This window comes from Anopheles coluzzii, chromosome 2 (genome assembly GCF_943734685.1).
Source record: "Anopheles coluzzii chromosome 2, AcolN3, whole genome shotgun sequence".
NCBI classification, from domain to species: Eukaryota; Metazoa; Arthropoda; class Insecta; order Diptera; family Culicidae; genus Anopheles; species Anopheles coluzzii.
The window spans coordinates 2173685-2197500 of NC_064670.1; the positions used below are offsets into that span (position 1 = coordinate 2173685).

The window sequence follows — 23816 nt, forward strand, 5'->3', positions numbered from 1 at the left end:
ATCTTGCCCCAGAATTATGTGATGCGACACTACATGATGAGAATGTTTAACGAATAGAGGACAATTTATTTGTCAGGATAGGCCGAGTTGTAAAAGTTTGGAAAATGTATATACGTGTAAACGCTACTTGATGTCACGGTACGTGTATATTAGCATTAGGTTATTTTTGACAGCTGCCATTAGAACAGAATAAAAAGCGAACGAATCAGGACGCAAAATCGAAGTGACTACAATTTAATCGATTTTACAATATATATATATAAATATATATATATATATATATATATATATATATATATATATATATATATATATATATATATATATATATATATATATATATATATATATATATATATATATATATATATATATAAATATATATATATATATATATATATATATATATATATATATATATATATATATATATATATATATATATATAATATATATAATCTGGCCACACTGGCTCGCAGGGCAAAAGCTCGCTCGCCAATATAATCTGGCCACACTGGCTCGCAGGGCAAAAGCTCGCTCGAAAGGTCAATAACCGTCGCAAAACGTCAAAAACGACCGTCGCCAGCGCCTCGAAATCGTTGCGAGTTTCGCTCGCCGGCGACGTCGGTTTGCAGTACATGCGACGCCGGTTTTGACGTTTTGCGACGGTTTTGCGACGGTGGCCGCCAAAAAGCTCGCCTTGCCCTGTTGGCAAAGTGACCAGAAATACTGATGTATATATATATATATATATATTTTTGGTCTTAGAAACGAAGGTTAAATGGTTGCGTTCTCAATAATGCTGCTGCCGAAATCTGCCAATATAATCTGGCCACACCGGCCCGCAGGGCAAAAGCTCGCTCGAAAGGTCAAAGACCGTCGCAAAACGTCAAAAACGACCGTCGCCATCGCCTCGAAATCGTTGCGAGTTTCGCTCGCTGGCGACGTCGGTTTGCAGTACATGCGACGCCGGTTTTGACGTTTTGCGACGGTTTTGCGACGGTGGCCGCCAAAAAGCTCGCCTGACCTGCGGACCAGTGTGGCCAGATTATATTGGCAGATTTCGGCAGGAGCACTGTTGAGAACGCAACCATTTAAATTTAATCAATTATTTTAACGATCAATTTCTTCTTCATTTTCTTCAATTTCTGAGGAAAATACAATGAAACAGCGCGAGCAAGCGTTCTTTTCAGTGGCACTCACTGGCGCTCTACCTCGTGCATTTTAAAGGCATGCAATAGAGCGCATTCTCTCCGTGAAGGCGCTCCATCCGCCATTTTTAATTTTCAGCCCAAAACAACGGACTTCGGATCCGATCTTGGGCCGGAACCCCACCGTGTGTTTGTATCTACCCCTCGACTGAAAATTTAATTCTCTTTTTCTGTCAGGTGAGCTTAAACCGCGGACAGCGAGATTCAAATTCAAATTTAAATGATTTTCTTTGACGAAAAATTCTCGGAATCCACGCAACTGACATTTTCTACTTACAGTAGAGCGTCGATTATCCGTGCAGCTCGGGACCGGACGGTTTCCGGTAAATCGATTTGCACGGATAATGGTCCAAGAAATGTCGAACGCATAAAAACATATGAAATTCACTAGTTTTATTATTAATTCACCTAGAATCAATCTATTAATCATTAGTAGAATATTATTTTAATCAATAACTGTAAGTTTAACAAATTTTCATGAACAAAAATGGATTTCGAAAATACCCCTAGATACTACCGAGCTGCACAAGAAACTGGTCACCCAATTGATTATCGCTGCAAACTTTCGCCGTACGTATGAACAGCTGTCAGATTTATGCGCACGGTTAAGCCGCCCGCCGGTTAATCCGTCCCCGGATAATCGACGTTCTACTGTATTATGAACATAACATTTTAACGGAGAAAAATAAAAAGTGCCAGGCAAACAAACGTGCATCAGCGCGATAAGTAACAAATGAGGTTAGCAATCCTTGAAACAGCAACCCAAGCGCCACAGATTAAGCTGAAACGACTGAAAAATCAAATATCTGTGATTTTCGGTAGGATAAATGGAAAATCGGTAGTTTTAGGGCGGTCATTTGTGCATCGGTAGGCATATAAAAAATCGGTAGGAATACAGATAAATCGGTATTTCTGGTCACTCTGGCCGAAGGAGCAGATTGTTGTCAACGGGGGCAAAACAAAGGGAACCCCCATAACTGCACTGCACATAATCTGCTGTGTGTGTTTTCGTTTCTTCGCGCGAGCCAATGCAACATCGCCGCGAGCCAGCCAGTGGATCAAGGCCAGTGGTGCTATCGTGCGAAGAACTCGCTCCGTCTGCAGTGTGAATCCGTTCGCAGCGAGTTAAAAGTGCATCGCAGATAGGAGGAAGGATCTTGGAAACGAGCAGCCAGCCAGCCGTCCGACAGCCAGAAGACAGTTGCGCGCGCGAGTGTGTGTGTGCGTGTGCTTTTTTTCTCGTTCCCTTCCGTTCGATTGCTAATTGTCGATCGTGGTGCGCGAGAGAAGGGCAGAGAGAAGGGCGAAACTCTTTGAAAAGGCCTGTAGGGCAGCCGTGCCTATTACGTATTATTACCAGTCCGGGCCGAAGAGAAATCTGTGCCCTGCTTCCCCACTAGAGGACACACAGACACGGTTCCCTTGGAGGGACGAGGGTGCTTCGGCTAGGGAAAATGCCTTTCTAGTGTGCGTTGCGTGTTAGTGCGTGTTAATCGTATGCAAACTCGATGCAGTCGTGGTGCATCGGCGGGCGCACACGTTCTCCGCGGGGAAGATGATGATGTGCGCTGTTTGCTGGCACTGCTGGTAGGCGTTTTGCTCCAAAGTCCAGTGCACAGTGTGTGTAGGCAGGCGTGAGTGTGCTGCGCGGTCATTCCCGTTCCCCGGGGACGGGGACGACGGTTCGATACGGGAATCGGGCGCTGGTTTTGATGAGGGCAGCCCCGAACGCTGCGGACATTGACGGTGTCGGAAGGCATGGCACGCTGTGACGGTGGGTGCGGAATCTCTTTGTTTGCATACGCCGCTTTTGTTTACGCTGCAAAGAGTTGAGGGCAGCCGAAGGACGGGGTGCGTGAGAGTGCGTGAGGTTTGTGTCCGACAGAGATACAGCACGCAATTCTCGGTCAAGAACGAACCGACACAAAGGTGCGGATCTTACAGAGCAAGAGCGAGCCAGTGTGTGTGTGTGTGTGTGAGCTCGGCACGGCTTAAACATCCCCAGTGCCTGCTACGCTACGATTGCACCACACGAGAGACACGGTGCAGCACCAAAGGCGCCCTTTGCAGAGATCTAGCCAGCCAGCACACCATCATGATGGCCGATTTTGACGCAATCTACGAGGAGCAGGAGCTGTCCGAGGAAAACCTGGAGGAGGCGCACGTGCAGATGGTTCCGGATCCGATTGTAATCCGCGGGGCTGGCAATATGACAGTGTAAGTACGGTAGGGAGGAACTGGATTCGAGAATCCAGCACACAGCGCCTGCTAGAACGGCTTCTACCGTCGATATACATATCTCACAGCCAGCTTTGTGCATGTGGCCGTCATCGGTTCGGTGCTTACACAATCGATCCGTATTTCGGTGCGTTTTCTCTGCCGCTCAATTCGGGTCGCTCCGTTGGGTTTGCGTTTCGATTTCATTTTGTTGTTGTTGTTGTTGTTGTGTGCCAAGTTACACAATACACGGAGCGTCGTCGTCGTCGTCGTCTGTTGCTGGCTGCCACCAGCTGAGCGGCAGAGAAAGAGAGAAAAGCGCAAACAAAAAAAAGATACGCATGACGAGTGCCCGCCACACTACGCCAAACATGGCCATGCCAGTCTGGTGATGAAAGGCGAAAGTTAAATCGCAGCTGAATTTATGGAGAGCGTGCCGGAGCGTGGCACCGAACGGGCAACGGAAGCAACCGGACCGCGAGCGACAAAAACAAACACAAGAGCACAGGTGCCGCGGAGCGCCTGCTGGCGTTTCGATTGATTTTCGCCACCGTCCGTTTTTTTCCGCTCAGGGTCTGCTGAGATCGCATTTTAAAGAAGCGCTGTTCTTTGCGCTACTTTCACTCCCTTTTCTCAACCCGCCCACGCGCTGAAATTGCCCATCGTACGTGGCCCCGCTTTCGTTGATATTTCACGGATGCACAAACGGGGCGGGGATCGCATTGCGCTGTAATTGCGCTAAGGCAAATATCGGCCATCGTTTGTTTTTTTGTTGTTGTGCGATTGCTCGGACGGGTTTGTATCGGCTACCGCGCGCGCGATGAATTTAGACTTTTCCGAGGGCATCCCCTGCCGTACGTTGCCCGCTCCCGGCCTCATCCACTGACCACCGAAGTACAAGGCGATGAAGATCCAATCTAAACAACGGCTAGCGTACGTAAATAAACGATGCTTTTCTTGCTAATCGTCCCCTTTCGGCCAAGAGAGAAAACATTGATTCTGCCACGGACGGCTCGGAATGAATGAAACAAATTTATCAATAAGTACCCCCCATTCCCCATGTGTCCCCTTGCGAAGGGCAGCTTTTGAATGATTCAGCATCGAAATAACAACCTCTTGGTTCGTTTGTTTTTTTTTCAGGTTTGGCTTAAGCAATCGATTCAACGTGCAGTTTCCAGCCGGTCTGGTTTCGCGCGTTGCCCCGGAAGAGTTCAAAGCGACCGTGCTGCGGATCAACGCGGTGCTGAAAAAGACGCTCCCCGTCAACGTAAAGTGGCTGTTCTGTGGTTGCGTTTGCTGCTGCTGCACCTTAGGATGTTCTCTATGGCCTGTGATATGTTTAAGTAAGAGGGTAAGCATCCGATCGGGACGGCATCTCCCGTTGACGTCCAAATCCAAATTGAACCGGCTGCTAACCATGTCATTTTCATCCTTCGTAGACGCAGCATACGCTAAACAAACTGCTCGAGTGGGAAAACAGTCACCTTTACCACAAGCTCGGATTGCACTGGCGCCTCAGCAAACAGCAGTGCGACTCCAACTCGATGATGGAGTACGTGCTGCTAATAGAATTCATACCGAAAACGCCAATCTATCGGCCGGACTAGGCGGGCCCCAAAATACGGCTTTGCTTTCGCGTTCAATTTCTCTAGCCCTCTGGGGGGGAGATCCACGACGGTGTGTGTGATGCAAGGAACAAAAAACAAAAGCTACCAGTCGGAAGAGTCGGTGCGGGTTAGTGTGCGCTGGTGATAGTGTATCGCCGCGAACGGCTCGCTTGCTGCTCTGGCTGTATCGTTGATCTAACTATTCGTAGCATATGGTTTAATAATAGGAGAAAAGTATCATATTTTACATAATCATAAACACATCCTCCATCCCATCGGTCCCGCGGTACGGACGTTCAGCGCTTCAGGCGAGTGAAGCAGATTTCGAGACTAACTCCGATAGTCAACCATATCCACTTGTGGGCAAGCGTTAGTATCTGTTTCTGTTTTGGCCGATTGCAAACAAAGCCGAGTGTGCCCAGGACACTGTAACGTAACCGGGCGCAACATGTAAACAGACCTTCTAATTAGCTGGTTCTATTTTATTGTGTTAAAATAACCATTACATTACAAGACAAGCAAAATCAGCAAGCAACCCATCAAAACGGCACATCAGGTTGGTCGCCAGATCAGAGGCGCCAGGCCAGGCGACAGCGTGTAACAAAACTAAACATGCAGCCAGCACAGGTCGCAATACTAATATAATTAATAATCGTAAGAACGTTTAGCGTTTGTATAGTGTATAGTGAGTTTGTGAATAGAGAGGGTTTGTAAGCAGCCGCCGTACGATTAGCGACGAATTCGGAAACTGTTTATCATGTCATGTGTGCGCTTGCGAGAATTGGGGGAACACAAACAAACAAGAAACTACGAGATCAAAAATCCCAGAAGCAGATGAAGTATTAGCAAAACACGGAGTGCTTGGGGAGCGTTAAAGCAAACTAAACAATACAGACGGACAGCGCAAGTGTAGGGAGAGTGTAGATTTCGTTTAGTGTATGACATTATTCAAACCAGGTCCGTTAGGCACCATCTTCCGTCGGTCGCATGTGCCATCCGCAGCAAGTAGGACGGAATAATAGGGTAGTGTAGCCCCAAAAGTATGCACCCCGGAGACCCCACACTGAATGTAACGTTGTCTATTTCACTGCTTCGTTACCCTCTTCTTCTGTTGCTTTATACTTTTTTGCTAACGTTTGGTAAAGAGAAGAGATGATTGGTTTTGATGCGTTGTGCCTAAAAGAAAGCGTTTGCTTTGCTATTTTCCCTTCCAACGGCAGGATGGTGAAGGATGTACAGATTAGAATGAATTGCTTTTGAGACGCACAGCTAAAAACAAAACACGGAACATATATGGAGCTCGCGCAGTTCGCAGCTCGACGTTGCTGCTCGGAAACGCAGCGCAGACGACCGAACGCGATGGGCACAAAAAAAAAAACAGGACAAATTTCGTGCGCGTGTAGGCAGGTGCGTAGCAGAAGAAGCTACATGCAGACAGGTGAATCCGTGTGGGGGGTGGGTGGGTGTGCTGAAAACAACCCAACAAGTAGTGTTAGCCTTTTTATACAGCATAGAGTTACGAACAACCCAGCGTGGCTAGAGGAAAGTCTATTGTATTCCCCTTTCATGCGCGCTGGGACCGATTGTTATTTCATCGAGAAACTGTAGCAAACACACAGGGTGGGGATGAAAGGCTGAGACAAGCAGTACAATGCAGTTACAAAACACCGAAACCGTGCGGAATAAAATGTTTCAAAAATGAAAACTTGCCATTTGCGTTTTGTAGGTACGGGTCCGAACGGTCGATTAAAATGGGAACAAGAGCGATTGTGTGTGTGCGTGTGTATGGAAAGTAGGGAACAACGCTCCAAAGGAAGTGCAAACGGGCGAAATTCTAGCGCAAGGTGCACCATTTTACATACTTTTCGTGGGGTGGACGCTCGTCACGCCATAGTACGGTGTGACCCTTTTGTTTTGCTACGCTATTATTTGATTGAATGCGGTGCAGTGAAGCGCCCTGTTTCTAACCCCCTTTCTTTTAAGCTTGTTTCGTGTGTGTGTGTTGCACCAGGAACCCCAATTGGACCCCGGATACAGGATGGAAAAGGAAAGGGTCGCGCGATAGGGCGTTCTGTCATCGCACCACTTTCTCCACTCCACAACGCGCTGTGTGCACATGGCGTTGGGTTTCTCGGGCTGGCGACATTCGCTCTAGACGACAGTGCAGACAACATTGCGCACCTTGACGCCGTCGTTCCCCTTTGGCAGCAGCAGCTGGTGATGATGACCTGATGCGTCATCGGCAAATCACCTTTTCTTTCGGTAGTAGCATCAGCGTCTGTTAACGTTGCAGTCAGCAGCGGTGGTTGTCTTTTACGCAAGTGGAACAGTTTGCAGTGGGTTTTGCACGGACGCACGGAGCACGTGTTTGTGTGAAATGCGATAGCCGCTACCAAGGCAACCGAGAGCGAGTGTAGTGCGTTTGGACGTATGCTTGTGGATGTATGCGTGCGTGTGTGCGTGTGTGTGTTTTGGTCCTTGCAGTAGGGTTTCTTCCTTCGACAGCTGATCGTTATTAAAAAAGGTGCTGATGAGATATTGGAATGTTCACGGCATCTTTTGTATCAAAAGGATTTGCAATCAGCATGTTACCATTTTAATGCCATGCGACACCACGTGGCTGCCACGTAATGTTTGCTTGCATTAAAAACTAATTAACCTTGCCTATTTATGCAGAAAGAAAATGATGGGGTGGAGGAGCAGCAGCAGCAGCAGCAGTTAGTTCTATGCTTTCGCGCCGGGGGTCTACCACAGTCAAGTAGCGCGTGTGTGCGCGCGGGTTACATCTCGCGCTGTGTTTCGCACAGCATACGGGTCCCACATGTGTGAGTAACACAAAAAAAATGATTGCAACCCTCTCAATCTTTGCTCGGTGAGTTTATGTGTGTCTGTGTGTGTGTGTGGTGGTCGTACAAAGCCACGGTCGGTGACGGACGACGCCGACTATTAAAGCACGCGGTACCACGCGGTGGGGCTCGGGCGGAAGTGTTCGGGCGACGGCGGCTGGCCGTTTTGTTGTCGTCTGTCTTCTTGCGTTGCGGTTGGCAGGAATCAGTCAGTAAACCGTCCGACGCGAACGATTGCGCGCGCTATTGCCATTACGCCCGTCGTGTCTGTTCCGCGCGCGCACTCGCGCAAACGTTCTACTCGCTCTGTGGTGCCGCGCGCTTGTGCTGACCGAAACTCTCGCGCGTTCGCGATCGCAGCCGGAACGCGTGTACGCAATTCCTGCACACATTCGCACCACCATTCGTGTGTGTGTGTGTGTGTGTGGGGAAGGAAGGGGTTTTGTGAGCGGGTTTTGTTGCGCACGCGCACACATTCGCAACCCGCAGGCGGTTCAGTGTTGCGGCTACGCTTCTCCTGGCAGCTTTGCAATTATCCTTGCCGTCTGGGCCTCTGACAAACGTTTGCGGCGGCGTTCGACACTATTTCCGCGTGTGTTTGTGTGTGTGTGTGTGTTTGTGTGAGTGTGAGTATTAGAGGGCAAGGATCCGTGGACCCTGAGCAGGATCGCAGGTCGGTCGGTCGGTGTGCCAACTTCCGCAGTAGTCATTCACTTTCGTTTGTTTTGTGTGCGTCAGTGACAGTGTAAATTCAAGCAAATTCCCCGCAAAATCCTCAGTCTCGGGGAGCTTTTGATGAGTGCAGAACGTATTGCAGGAAATTCCCACGTGCAAAACCGTTCCTTCGCTTGGAAATTCCGGGTAATTTAGTACGTGACACAAACGGACGAATACCTAAGCCATTACCCAAGTAGAGTACTGGGAGCAATCGGTATAACACACCCCTGCACAGGTAGAATAATACCCTCTGAAGTCTGTAGGGGGATAAAGTTCTGTTCTGGCATCCGAGTAGGCGTTCGACGTGCACGCGGGCCCATGGTGTCAGTTGTGGTTTTATGTTTGCATGGGAAGTGAATGGGAAGTGAACAGCTCTGAAGTGATGTCATATTGCTACACCCGCTCTTGTTGTTGGTGAGCGATCGAAAAAGAAGATCGACGAGGAAATGGTAGTATAAACCGCGCCAGGTGTACATCGAAACAGGAGCAGCAGCAGCAGCAGCAGCAGACGACTTCCCTTTCAAGGTTAGTATGCAAACACACACACACACACTCAGAATAGAACATCAAACATGACTACTACGATGAACTGTGCCAATCAGCTGTTTCAGTGTTTGCGTTGAAAGAACACGTGACAAATCCTCCTTGAGTTTTGCGAAAATCTTCCAAAGGTTTTTTTCTTTTGTACGCAATCCAGGTAAATATGAGCGAGCAACCTGAGTTGTTCAGTGCAACGACCCTCTGGGCCCGGTGTAATGTGAGATAATCTCTCGCACCAGCTCGGTACGATCGAGTGCCCAGCTTGTGTAGTAGTGGGTCAGTGCCAGCACAGTCACGGCGGGTGTAACGGATTCGCAATGTAACGCAACGGCGGCTCGTTCATGCGCATGTCTCGCTTTCGGTCTCGCTAACCTTGAGGAAATGCATGTTACAAGCTGCATCAAACTGGTTGCCTTCCCCCCATCCCCATCCCCACGTATGCACTTTTTGCACCGTGCGTAAGAGCGGCCGTTTCCTGTATCGGCGGATGAAGCGGCAGAATCGAAACAATCTGGCCTCAGTTTAATGCTCTGATTTGTGCGTTTAATGTGCGTGCGCGATCTTTTTTGGGAACGACTCCTCGCCGTACCAGTGGCCTATTTGGTTCAAGGTTTAGAAACACCTCCGCCTAACGCGGACGTCACCGCTAACGATTTCAATAAATTAAGAGCATTTCTGTGCTCATGCTATCAGCTGCATCCTCTTATCCCCAGGGTGGAGAGGTCCATCGCCAATGGGGTGGGTGGATAGCTCGTCATTGTCTTGATGATGGTGGGTCACGAGATGTGCTTAAACGCTGCGCCGTCTTCATCTTAAGTGATATTAATTTGAGCACCGGCCGGATTCCGGCAGTGCCCAGCTGTGGACGTTAAAACGCGCTCACGCAAAGGACGCGCCTCGTCTCATCCGCCACGGGGATTATCTTGTCATGCGGCCTGACACACGGCGCAACATAAAGTGTCTCCTGTTTGGGGGGAGGTGGACAATGGACGTCAGCTCACTTTCCGCTATCTGTCCAAATAATCTTAGGTTAGAAGAATTAGGCATGGTTTTGGGACTATCTCTTCTCCATTGCCTGGCACTTGTTGACTGTTGGTTTAGCACCAACGCTGGAAGCTAGGGCTCGGGATGTGCTTAAGCTTATTATTAGTGTATTGCTGGTGTATTTATTTTCGCACGAGATTTGTCGACGCCGTAATGGAGTGGAAGTGGGAACCTGCACAGCTTGGAACAACCGTGGAATGTGAGGCCGGGCATAATAAAACGCCAAACGGTCACTTTAACCACGATAAGATTTGAAGCCGAAAGTCCCTTGCCATTGGATGGCAAGTTTTAGAAATGAGCGCACTCCGTCTCGTCACTTGATTTCCGACCCCTTGCTGTGCAGGTCTTTGTTTATGTTAACGTCTCCAAAGTACGTCAATGACGACGTGTGAGCCGTTCCATTTGTTGGGTGTTGTCAGCTTCGAAAATATGGTTAAAATTACTCCGCTTAATCGTTGCTTGCTTCGTCATTATCTCCATCCCCTTTCCGACTGGGGTTTCGGAACACTCAGAACCCTCAGAATTCCTCAATGTTTAAAAAAGGGGTAATTTATGTCCACACTAATGTAGTTGTTGTGGCTCACAGAGAGGTTTTGGGGACCGTAGGTCTTTCATCCAATTGATGTTTTGAGCAAAATCGAACACGTGATAAGATATTAAGTTGCACACGCCACTGCTTAGGGACGTTTCAGTTTCCCAAAATACACGAGGAAGGTCCAGTTTCATGCAAAGTACAGCAAAAAGAACCGAAATCCCCTCATCAACACCGCAACAAAATAACGCGTTCTCAAGGTAAGGAAAATTCCATTCCCCCGGGTAGAGCGGGGCTGTGCTAAGGTTTTGCACAGGGGCAGGCCCCAAAGCCCCAGAAAGCAAATAGAGATTAATGTAATCCTATCCAGTTATGGCCGAAAATGTTGATTTGGTAACAAGAGGCGTAATGTGGCACCACACGCGCCTGCAGAGAGTGTGGACCAGCCGTGTGGGCTGAAGGATTTATTAAAATTTATTGTAAAAATCCACCAGCCAACCAACCAACCAAGGCAAGCCGTGTGCGGCCGGCCATAGCAAGCGACATACCGGATACTGTTCATAACGATCATGTGTAGGTAATATCACTTAGGAGCCGTTGTTTTGTGGCCTCCGCCGGTATGGCGGCAGAATTATAAGCAATTTAATTTGTCAAACAGTAATGCTTACGAATGCTTACTGATTACATTAATGGTGTACGAGCGCGGTACGAAGATTGAACCCATGTACAACATGCCACACGATCATTCCGTGCTCATGCCTCGGTGGATGCCCTTTGCAGCGCAAATTTGGAGACCCTCCATTGCCGAAGCAAATCCCAAGAGTTCGTCTGAGCGTTGGCTCGCCATCAATTCTAGTGCCGATTCAATTAGCAAAACGTTCCGATTGCATGACTAATGCCTTTGCGTTCCTGTTTGCCCTTTTTCCTACCGTTGCTGGCCTATTTTGAAGCCAAGGGGATCTTGCACGGTCGACGTGTTTGTTTTGTACGTTCTCCTTTTCTTGTTTTCGTGTGGAAAACACGTGTTTTTCCACTGTCTCCCCGCAAAACACTTCACCGTGCGCTCGTCATCGGTTTTGCCGAATGTCACACATCTGAGCTCGCATGGCCCATCGACGGAGCGTCATCGATGAAGGTTTGTTTATTTTAGATTTCCTTCACGGGTTTTTTTAAATGAAGGAATGTGTAACATCGCCCCCTCCCTCGGGTTGACATTGATCTTGAAGTGTGCGTGGGGAAAATTGAACACAAATTGATACAACACCAAACCTCTGTCCCGAGAATAAACGTCTCTGTTTCGTCCCTCTTGGTGTTAATTGTTTTTCGGTGAAAACCACAACCATAACCCTCCTTTTTGACCCCTCGTTGATCGTCGAGAAATAGGTGAGGGGGAGTGGGATGTTGTTTTAATTTTGTTTTACGCTATTTAAGGCAATTTAGACCCGGGATTCAGATTACTCGTCGCGAAGGAAAGGAGGGTTTTGTTTGCGCTAAAAACCGATTTGCGCTGGTGCGTAGTACACCGCAGTGGGGGGTGGGGGCACTTCTCAATTGTGCTAGAGCATGCAAAATTTTTATTAGCCGACTGTATCAGAATAGCAAGCACACACACACACACATTTGCTAAAAATATCACCCCGTCACAGCCGGCAGCAAAACCTTTGTTTGAATGCGTTTCTTTTGCTTTTTGGTTGGTTTTTAATGGGGTTGGTGGGTTTTTAGAGACAATGTGATCGTATGTGTGCGTGGTCGCCGTTTTTGTGCTATTTTCATTTCAAAGCGACATTAATAAATGGATCGTTTGAAGACTGTGGACTGTATCGGTGTTGGATGTAATGCAAATCATGTCTCTAATGTACGCAAAATTATCATTTTTAATTCGAGTTTGTTAGCATATTTTTACCCCTTTTTGTTTTGCATAAAACATGATCGTTTGTACACGGTTTCGATGGTCGTAGTGATATAAGTTCAGTCGGATGTGCGATGTAAAATCACATCGGAAAGCGACCCTGTACCATGCCGCGTTATGCAATCAAACGAGCATACACAGGTGCATTACAAAAGAACTCATTTCATCCAGTTAACGACCGTTTGATCATGATCGTGACACTGGACCTTGGTGCAGCTGTTTCTATTTCCACTTATGCCTCTCTCTCTCTTTCCCTCTCTCTTCTCTCTTGCCTGCAAAATTGTGTAATTATCAAACGATCAGCGCACTGCTGTCATGAAACGGGAAGGATAAATGGATATCGCTTGTATACTGCAGTTGCAGTGGAATCAGTTGCTATGCTTTGTGACGTTTCTATCGGTCTTGGTCTGAGCAAAGCAGGACGGTGCAGGTGTTGATGTACTTGGTGTTGGTGGTAATTATTTTCCGCCCGCCCATTCTACCAAGCGCTTGGTTGGTTGGTTAATGTGGTTTTTTTCCCCCAAACGACCAACTGACCGCGATCGATCGCTACACAGCTGGACTGGGGTGGATTGAAGCGGCTGTCGTGAATGTGATCACATTGGTTGGAATGTATCCGACACCCTACACGTAAGGGAGCGACACTCCCCAGAAATGAGAGAAGCAGAAACGAAAGCGAATGGAATCCCTTGGACTGGTCGGATCGGTACAGGAATGTACACTTGACACCTTGGCGCAATTAAATCGCGAATGATTGATGCACCCGAAGTAAGTCATCAGAAAGAGCATCACCAAGGGGGGGACAAACGTGTGCCTTTCGGAATTTGATTTTACACCTGAACGACTCGCTTGGCTCAGAATTCAACTTCTTGCCTTGCCGAAAGTCATCCCATTCTGGAAGTGGCGGCAGTGCAGCGTGAAACAAAATCCGAATTTCGACACTCAAATGACACTTCCGGCCGTAGTGTCAGGGTCGGTGCGGTCATCACGCGATTCTTCGCGAATGTTCTTGGTGTGGGTTCTTCGTCCGAGAAGGGAATTCATTGCCAAGGGCTGCGGCAAAAAGGGTAAACGACCAGCCAGCCGGTGTGTACGTGCACTATCCGGACGTGAACACACTTTGCTTTGCCACGCTCGGTGGCAATCCTGTAGCGAGCAGATAGCGCTAAATGGCAAGGAACCGAGCGTGGAAAGAGCGTTACACGGGCGATGACTGGTGGTGGATGACGAGGTACGAAGATACACAGTGAATGGTTAGGCGTTTCCCCCCAACCCTGATGATCTTTGTTGAGCGTCTACGGCAGACGTGTGCTGGAACGATCTTTACGTCCGGGAGATTTTCTGATAAGAGCTCCGCGGGCCTTTTGTTGGTCAACTAATGCTCATCGTCTCGCTGAAAGAGCCTCGCACACAAGAAGGCCATTTAGGGCCGGTTATCTAGCATCACAAAACGCTGGTCGTGCTGGTCGCTTCTGTTCAATTCAGCACTTCCTTGAAGCTGTGGCAGCGCGAATGTGCTACCCCTTTGCGGCATGTTTCGTTCATTAGAGCAGAAGATTAACACGAGACAAGCTGCGACACTACCAAAAATAGCGTACTATTTATGGCAGGGGGGAGGGGAAAGGGGGACGGGGTTTAGCCGCAACCCGTTCGATGGCCATGGTGAGTTGTTAGCCTCGGCTCGGCTCGCCACTAGGCCACCAGTGATTAGATTTGAGCGCAAGAAACAAGCGCATCGTGGATGATAATCGTCATCGACAAGCCGCCGCAACATGACATGCCCAGGTGGGGGTCAGCGTCAGGCTTAAACAGCCGCGAAGCCCTGCGCGAACAGGTTGACGATGCGTGTAGGTGCCGACACGACGCGACTGATGCGCCCAGAATCAGCCAGCGTCGTCCAAACCGCAGCCGCGGCATTCGCCTTTAAGCTTGCGCTCGGACGTAGGCAACCGGACGTAGCAGTAGACGCTGTTCGGGTATGTAATAGCAATTAAATGCGATTACCTTTTTCGTCGTGTCCCCAGGCCGGGGGATTGGCAATTAGTAGTAGTAGCACCGGTGATTTGCACGATTGCTTGCACCCCGGTCGATTGTATTTGAAGCCGTTTCGTGGTCGCCGTGCGAAATGAATCACAGCGGCAACCCGATTGGGACCTTGCACATTCAGTGTCATGGCCACGTGCTGTTATTTATGGTGTGGGCACAGACGCCCACAGTAAAATGTGCGTGTATTTAAGCTCGACTAAATCAAGCCGTTTTTCGCTTTCCTTCACAGGACAATAAGGATCTGCGTTTTCGTTGAACATAACAAACAGAAAATATGACAAAGTTACTGGAAGACGCTCGACAAACGGACCGTTCGGCACAGGATGGAGCCGATCCGGATGCAGCCGGTTGCTGGACCAAGCTGCTCGACGATACCAGTGCCACCCACAAGCAGCCCATCATCGTCGGACCGGCCGCCCGCCCAGACCCCGGCTCGGACATTGTGAAGGAGCTGCTCGTGACGGTGGATCCGGAGACGGGCAAAACGGGCCAGCAAGCGATCGACGGTGCGGCAAACAATGGCGAACAGCGGGTGGCGGGCGGTCGGCGCCGCGAATCGATCCTCGGAACATTCCACCGCCAGCTGCGGATGTCGCTGAAGGCGGTCAGTGAAACACCGGGACCACTGACAAGGTAGGTTACGCTTCAGCGCTGATCGCTGATCGAGGAAGTGGGTGCGATCGGAAGCAGAGGTCAAGGCAAGATGGTGGTAGTTCGGTGACCACCGGCCAGCAGTTTGGCACGATGGGGCAGCAATCGAGCATGAAGGTGAGCTGTGTTTTGCGCGCCGGCTGCGATTAGCTGAAGGCGCCCGATTGTCCGACCCGAGGGAGCGGCAATTAGGACCTTTTACGCCGGGCGAAAGATTGCGCTCCAGCGCCAATCGTGTAATCGTTTTCCATCACGCGAAAGTATGCACACGGGTTTTTTTTGTGATTTACATTCCTATCCTTCTCCAGCTAGTTATGGGTTGGCCAGAAGGCATGCTAAGCTCGATGCTCGGGTGCTCGGTCGGGTTCTGTGACCACGTCTGACCACGTCTAGACGGCTCCGACGATGACGACGCTAGTGGAGAATGTAAACTTTTTCCATTGTATCACGTTCGATCCGGAAGGGTTGGATGGTTGTTTTTTCTCTCTCTCTCGCTCTCTCTCTCTTCTGGAAGGAGTTCCTTGCCTGCGAATGACTCGTAGCGCTGTTTGCTGTTCGTCGGCTCTAAAAAATGTAGGCGCGCGTGCAAAAATGACATCTGAATGGGGCAACCGGAATAGCCCTCTACGGGTACGGGTCTAGAAACTCAGCTCAGAAAATGCAGGTGCCATTTCCATCTTAGCCCCACGCCAGACAGGGTTTGTCTGCCTATTTCTGGGGGGATGACATCGATGATCGATTGAAGCAAGCACACAAACGGGTGTTGATTTTTCAGATGACTTTTGTTTTATTTCACTTGTTTTCTGTTTATAGGTACATATTTATTTCTTGTTTTTTTGTTTTGACTCCACGATAAAATACAATTCAAAAATACATATAATTAGATTATCAAAAATTCATTCATACAATGTATAATAATTTTCCATGGTTGTTTGCCTGCTCATCTTCTCCATGCTATGTGAGTGTGTAGTAGAGGTGTGTGAGAGTGTGTGTTGCAAATGCGTTCGGATAATCCCAACGAAAAGGCGAATCAACACAGTATTAAAAAAAGAACAAAACCAACCATTATTCGCTTCCATGATTTAAGTGCAAACGACAACGGAACGGAAACAAGAAACAATAACTCAGAAAAGCAATTCACTATCTATTTTACTTCTGGTTTATTTTCGTCCAAATAAATAAAACCCCTTGCCCACTCATCACTCCGACCGTGTAGAGGACAAACTGTGGAAATCAATTCCGTTTCTTTTTTCTTCTCAACAATTGTACGGTGCGAAACGGTGCGTATGTTTGCAATTGAATTATTTCGCACCAAAACCAAACGTAGCTTCAGGCTTTGTTACAATCTTTCTTTAGCTATGCGTGTGTGTATGTGTGTTGTATTGTTTACCTCTGAAACGATAAGCTTACACACCACTCCTGGAGAAATGATTTGCACTCAAAAACACTCCTAACAAAACCAAACAGTACGTCGCTGCGCATCCTTACAACGACACCGACACGTGGAGAAGGATAATGCAGAAATGGGAAATATTTAACTATACTAATTGATTCGATAAACTCGTATTCGCCTTATACTTTACCACGTCCAAAACAGTCAATAAGGAACAGTAGGTGTGATTGATGAAACAGGTGAAAACAACGGCGCGGAAGAGATACAGACCTTACAGACGTTTCACTTACGCAGTATGTGTGTGTGTGTATATATATATACTAAGCCCGATCAACAATGTTTGCCTAATTAACCTTTCCGGGCTAATGTAAATTGTATGTTACTTTTTTTTTTTTTGGTTGCTGCTGTTCTTGTAGAACATAAGACGAGATAAGCACTTTCTTTCTACGTGCGTGCCGTGTCGTACGATCGTGGAAGGAGTAGACGGTGAAAAAAGGAACAACAAATGTGTTTGTTGTTTTTTCGGAAGTATGTAAACGCCTTGCACAATGCAACAACGGAGATGCGCAACCGGTGCAGAATAGAACGGAAACGATTAAGACATCTAATGTGTGCTTTGGTATCAGTGGGGGGGTATCTTAACATTAGTGTTTTGTTTTGTTATTTCTTCTTCTTCTTCTTCTTCTTTTTCTTCTTCTCTCTCTTTCTCTCTGTTTTGTCTCCTGTCTAATACAGTGTTTGTCTTTTCTCTCAATGTTTTTTGGTTTTCTCCAATGCGTGCTTTATGGTTCTTTTGTTAGATTTGTTTGTTGTTCTCTTCTTCTCGTTTGTCTGTCTGCCTGTCTGTGTTTGTATGAATGTGTTTGATTTTGCATTATTATTAAGGACGATGCATTAAGTTGCTAGTGTATCAGTAATGTGTTTTACTTTCTCCACGCTCGCAGTTAGTTAGTTACTAGTTAGAAAAGAGAAGGATCGCTTGAGGAAAGATGAAGAATAGTAAAGAGGCGAGAAATTTTGGTTGGTGCGTGTTGTACACAAGCGTATAGTTTCTTTTTTGTAAGTACTTTTCTTAACTCTCGAGAAAACACGCAATTAGTTGTATGTAGCGTTTTATTTTCTTTTCTATTTTGTGTTCGTTTTTTTGTATTGGTTTTTGGAGTCCAAAGAGAACATAAATGCATGTATGTTGCTTGTCTTTTTTTAATGCGAGTGTGTTTTGATTTATCGTTTTTTTGGAAAATAGTAATCTTGGGTGCTTCTATGGTGATAAGATTAGGGTTCATTAGTTGTACGGAAAGTTAGTGCGTTCTGGGTAGTTTAGAGTTCAATCTACTAAGTGGGATTTAAAAAAATACACACACACACTAATGCACAGGAAGGATGGTTAACTGTCTACGTGTTTTAAATTTCTATGAGTGATGTTGCTTTTGTTGCTTATCTATGAATCCCAGTTAACTTATGTTTTTTTTTGTTCAATCTGACACTATATGATTTCGCGTAAATGTTTTTTTAGTCGCTCAGTGTAGTACGATGCGCCGCAGTGCGATAGTAGTAGTAGTTTGTTGCTTTTATGTTCGAGTTTCGTTCTACAATGTTTCAATTTATTGAGTAACAATTGTTTAAGTAGCACAGCACAACAGTGTGTCAAAAAGGTGCGTTTTGTCGGCTTATTGGTATCATAACGTGGGCCAATAGCATCAACGCGCGTTCACTGCTCCACTTATTTACTCCATGTCATCCTGTTGCTTTCAAATTGTTTGTTCGTCTCCTTGCACCGCTTTACTTCGACTTAACTAGTAACTAGGTTTTTGCTAATATTTTGTATGCTTACGTGATCATTATATGTAGATGTGTTTGTGTATGTGTGTATGTTGTTCCTCGTCTCGTATGCATCATAACGCACGGGCTTTCGGTTAAGTGTAGTGTGCACTAAATGGAACCGCTGTCCGATTGATGTTCTGCAGATTTGACGCATTGGTTAAAAATCCATACCGTTGTCAGCCACTTCTCCCCACCACTTTCCTACCCAAGTTGCTCAATCAACAATGTCTAGTTTCAATGATCAATGAATGTGTAGCTTTATTTTCGTTACAATAATGTGTCTAGAGTTTGCAAATATATTTCATAAATATATTTAAAAAAGATATACATTATGTCTGGGCTTTGTTTCTATTCACGTTAACACATTTCCCTTTGCTGCCTGCGCTGGCCTGTTTCCGGCAGCAGCTGGATTGGTTGCAACTCTTACGGCTAAACCTAAAGAGCTAAACCGGACAAAAGGGAGAGGAAAGATGGCATAGTTGAATGCATTTGTGTGCATTTGTCGCTTTAAATTGTATAATTTTAACATTCCGCTTGTTTGAGTACAGTACACAAATGCACATTTGTTTTGTTTTATCTAATTGCGTTTCGCTTAGCTCAGTAGTGCTTTTCGCATCATCAATGTTTTGCTAACTTCAGCTCGTGCTCACACATCTTTTTTTTGTGTTGCTTTGTGTAATATGTTATGCTTTAATGTCCTTTGTAGGTACATCTCTACAACACGTGGCTCTTATAGATTTACAAAACTGTAAAACGGAAAAACGCTCACAATGATATATTTGCTTTTAGTTTCGTTTTTAGTAGATGTAGATAGATGGAACTTAGCAAGTAAACTGAAGTCTTTAGAGTGTTGTGATTTACATGTTAGATTTATTTAACTTTCAAAGTTTTTTTTTGTCCGTTTCATGTTTGTTTTGCACATTTCAGTTAGCTATTTTAGTTTCGGGTGGTTACGGTATGGGAGTTTTAATTCAATAGTTTTTTGTTTTGTTTTGTTTTGCTATTCCCCCTCGGGGATACATCCTATATCACCATGGTCTTTGGTGGACCTTTTCCAATAAATTGTTCCATGCCTGCCAGACGTGTAGCGCTTTTAATCTCCGGGCCCTTATCTCGAGCACACAGCTCCTGGTTCTGGTCGATCTGATCGCTTTACCCCAACCAGATCGCGTTGCTGGCAGGCGATTTGTCCCTTGTGAAGGCGTCTTCGATTCGATTCCAATCATTTACCATCGACATTAAAACAACTTGATCAACATAAAATAGAAGAAAACTGATGCATAATAGCGCTACTAACGTACACTCGAACACTCGCCAGCTTTCGGGAAGAAAATAAGAACAACGGCTTCTCTTCCCTCTCCCCCCCCCCCACTTCCATCAGATGGCGATCTGAGACGACACCACAAACTAACAAAACGTTGAACTCAAGAAACGGGTAAAAAACGCACGGTACGACTAGCATCTTGGTTGTGTTTCTTTATTTTGCTTCGTTTTTCTTTTAATTGATGAAAACACAGCTAGAGATGATTTGTGGTTTGCTTGTTTTGTTGCATGTTTTTGCTTTTTGTTCTTTGAATATTTTAACAACTTTCTTTATATTTTGTTACTTCTTGTTTCATGTTACCCCTATCCGTTTTGTGTTTCTTTTCTTTTGCTTGCTCAAACGTGGAGATAAACGTTAGAAAGAATGTTCGTTTGTGATGCTTGTAGTGAGTGTGTGTGTGTGTGTTTGTGTGTAGGTAAATGTATTTGTACCTTTGTACGTGTGAGAGAATAATGTTTGCTTCCGTAATCCCCTACAAAGTTCAACCAGTTGTCCTTTGCGTGTTGGATGTTACTCAATTTTGCCCGCTTTCCCTTTGTTTTTGTTTTGTTTCATGTTGTGTTCTGCTTTCATTAAACCTTCTTTTATAGCGCATTTGCACACGCGGCTTCCTTTATGTGTTGCCTTTGTAGTCAATTAATCGCTTAAATATCGTTTAATAAATTTGCTTAAATATTGATTTAATCATAGATTGTTTGTTTTGTTACTTTTATGTTGGTTTGCCTTTTTGTTTTATCAATGTTTTCCCATGACTTTCCCGTGCAAGCGCTTCTTTGTATCGATTGTAAAGATGATCCACTTGTTTTTTTCTTCTCATCTTTGTCGTAATGCCACGTTTACCTCTTCTGCATTCAGTAACTGGGCGCGTGTAAGGTTGTTTTGCGCAACATCATTGTAACAGTGCTAGTAGCCTCTTCCAGCGTCTCCAGTGCCTGTCTTAAACCTCTGACACACTCACACTTTTCCTCCACGGAGCAACGCACCAACTGCTAATTTGTATCATGCTTGTCTCATTCTGCTCCTTTCTCTTGGTTCATGTTTTTTTTTATCGATAAGAAAATATTTGAAAGAAATGCTACACCTAAAAAGTACACACTGCCCAAGATAATTTGTTTCCTTGCTTAAGTTTGCTTACATAATTTGTTTACACATTGTTGTTCAATGTGCGACGTGCGTGTGTTATGTTTCTTGCCAATGCCCAAGAATGTCATTAAATTCCCACTAGAATTTTATTTCACGCTCATCCGTTTTGGGACCCCTTTGGGACTCCTTTCTTTCTGTGTGCTTTTCGTACCTTACCGGATGGTGTTCGAACGGACAAGGGTTTATTTTTATTTTGTTATAATGTTTTTTTCTTCTTCTTTTTTAATATATAACTTGCAGTGAAGTTTAGTGCTGTCTGCTCTTTGCAATAGACATACGATCAGTGATCGCTAGATGAACAGTTCCGTTTTTAGCGAGATGTTTAGTTTTTGAGCTAACTAGAAAATGCTTAATTTTTTTGCTTTTATTCCCCACTCAGTTCTCAGAAAAAGACAACGATGCTGGAGGATCTACAAAACAGCCTTATACGTTCCTTGTAGGAAGGACAATTGAGGATGAGATAGAAAGTGCACAACAGAGAACGAGAAAAGGATAGCCACAGACAACAAACAAGATACGGAAAGTGGTAGAGAGCCAAGTAGATAGGAGAAACAGAACAAGCAAGAAGGAAAAACAAAGAAAGCAAAACAAAAGACAACTTGATATCAGTACGGGACGCAAAAGGTGTGACAGCGTAACGAAACAACACGAAAAGTTGAAGAGAATTCAGTTTTAGAATAGGAGAACAGATTTTAAAAACTTTTATTTTAGCGTTTGCTTCTTCGCCCTTTTCTTTTAATAGCAGTAAAATTGGTAGTAGACAAAACATTCTTCTCTTCTCAGATCGCGTAACACAGTAGAGTTTTGAGTAATGTATTTTTCCTTCCCCTTTTCGGCTTTTGTTTCTCTATCCTCGTTTTGTTGTTTTGGTGGCGATGATTGAAACGTGCTGTTCGTTCATTTCGTTTGTTTGTATGTTTGTTTGCCCCGTTTTGTTATTGCGTGCTATCGTTTGCTTCTTTTGGAGGATAGTTTTGCTTATCGATAGTTTAACGTTTTGTTACATGTTCTTGTTGTTTTACGTTTATGCCTCTCCTGTCGAGGAGCGAAACAATGCGAAAGGGACAAACAGGTGTGCAGGAAGATGAGAGTATCGAATAGAGGGCACAATATTGGTGTGTCCGCCCAAAAGCGTGATATTGCTTTAAATTTGTGGCGCATTCTGTGAGTGATGCAACAGTAGGTGAGGTCTTTGAACAGTAATAGTACACTGAAAAACTGGTAGCACAATTGTGGGGGCAGAGTGGTGTGAACAAAAGAGGTGGGAAATTGGAGGGGTTCTTTTTCGGATTGCAAGGAATAGTAACCGGCGTGCGGTGATGCTCAACAGATACAGAAAATGTGTGTTTTTTCGTAAATGATCGTTTAGATATTGATGAAGGATAGAGCTACACTGTTTCTCATATCTGCATGTGCGCGTAATGTACGTACGTGCAGCGTTGTCGGTTTGGCTGAAAACCGTTTTTAAAAGTACACAAACACTTGGGAATATTCGATAGCGGATGCCTTACATTTGCCTTATACGCTGTGTGATAACTGTAGTTTGCTTTGTGTAGTGTGGTGTGTACGTGTGCCCTTTTCGGATAATGTCATACGATGTGTTTGTGTGTTTTTCTCGTGTGTTACGTCTCTTTGTGTGTATGTGTGTTTGCGTATTTTTTTGTAGTAAACTTTATCCACGGTACGCGGGACGAATCAACATTTGTTTGTTTGCTCAACGCTTGCTTGTAATAATGCGTAGAAATATGTTTGTTTTAATTTTTGTCATTGCCACCCATTTGGTTTTCCCTCCCCCGAATCGGCCTTTGCCTATTTTAAGTTACTCCTATCTCTCTCTCTCTCTCGCTCTCTCCTTCTCTGTGTTTCCCCTCTGGCTTTGTTCGTACCCATCGCTGCTCCGTTCGGCTTTCCCTCCAACGCCCTACCTCTTTGACGTATCATCAAGCTGTTTTGTGTGTGTGTATTTTGTCTAATAATGCATAAAATTATATTACTTATCAATTAATCAATTTTACACTTATTTGCAAACTGTGTTTCCTTTCTTGCTTTTGCTATTTATTTATCAGATAATATGTATGCTCTTACGTTCGCTTCCCCTGCCCTCTCGTGTGTAGTTTTTTTTGTTTCGCACGTCTTCTTCGCTTTGTGACTTCTACACGACCCCGAACGCTACCGACACATCTTGGCTGTAAATCTTGCGCGCTCGTATACGAAAGACAGTACGAACGGTGCAGGGTGTAGTACACAGAGTCTGGACAAAACAGGAGACAAGGGTGATCGTGGAAGTTTTGGAAAAGAAGTGGGAAAACACTCGATTATTGCTCACCGTCTGGAAGGAAATCGGGAAAAAACCGCGTAGAAAACAGATCGAGCAGAACAAAAACCACGAGCAATTGGGGTCATTCTCTCCCACTCGCTAGCAAACAACCACGAAAGAAATAAGAAATGGAAATGGTAGTTGAAATGAGATTCGTTCGGCCTATCTCAGCTCGCTTTCTAACCATTCCATCTGGGGATCTTTGTGTCTTTTCGAGTAACTTCTTGTTCTACGCCGTTTAAAATCGATCAAAATCGTCACTCGAGTTGCGCAAGTTGCGCACGCTCGCCCTGTCCGTCACCTGCATGTGAACCTCCCTCCCCCAGGACAGGAGGACAAGAACTAGAGTTGAAACCGAAGTAGTAGAGCTCTCTTGTTGCGATGGTGTATTTCAATGTTTCTCTCTGTGTGTGTGTGTTTGGATAGCTACATGGAGTTGCTGAGTTATGGCTTAGTTTTGTAGTTATACTGGGTAAAGTTACTGTTCAATTGGAG

The 23816-nt window shown here is 45.6% G+C and overlaps 3 protein-coding genes across 11 annotated transcripts in view; 2 read left to right on the forward strand and 1 right to left on the reverse strand.

The window, feature by feature from the left end:
- The first annotated feature begins 2156 nt into the window (after window positions 1-2156).
- LOC120953146 (cysteine-rich hydrophobic domain-containing protein 2) lies at window positions 2157-6740 on the forward strand. Its single transcript, XM_040372864.2, has 3 exons — window positions 2157-3428; window positions 4569-4779; window positions 4868-6740. Exons 1-3 carry the CDS (start codon window positions 3307-3309, stop codon window positions 5033-5035), a joined length of 501 nt encoding a protein of 166 aa, XP_040228798.1. The 5' UTR covers window positions 2157-3306; the 3' UTR covers window positions 5036-6740.
- An 8178-nt stretch (window positions 6741-14918) lies between these two features.
- Window positions 14919-23816, forward strand: part of LOC120953139 (G protein-activated inward rectifier potassium channel 3-like) — a 61137-nt gene continuing 52239 nt past the window's right edge. Inside the window, exon 1 of the mRNA XM_049606103.1 lies at window positions 14919-15302. Coding sequence (XP_049462060.1) covers window positions 14944-15302 — 359 coding nt within the window. The 5' untranslated portion in view covers window positions 14919-14943. The remainder of the gene's footprint in view (window positions 15303-23816) is intronic.
- The window catches only part of LOC120953142 (serine/threonine-protein phosphatase 2B catalytic subunit 3-like), a 50852-nt gene continuing 47036 nt past the window's right edge, over window positions 20001-23816 (reverse strand). For all 9 annotated transcript variants that reach the window (XM_040372853.2, XM_040372854.2, XM_040372851.2 and 6 more), the window contains one exon: window positions 20001-23816. This exon is cut by the window's right edge and continues 3798 nt beyond it. The gene's annotated coding sequence lies outside the window, so the exon portion shown is untranslated.

Coding starts and splice junctions, on each gene's coding strand:
- LOC120953146 (XM_040372864.2), top strand. CDS start 3,307: ATGATGGCCGATTTTGACGCAATCTACGAGGAGCAGGAGCTGTCCGAG. Junction 3,429..4,568: donor GGGGCTGGCAATATGACAGT/GTAAGTACGGTA, acceptor TTTTTTTTTCAG/GTTTGGCTTAAGCAATCGAT. Junction 4,780..4,867: donor TGATATGTTTAAGTAAGAGG/GTAAGCATCCGA, acceptor CATCCTTCGTAG/ACGCAGCATACGCTAAACAA.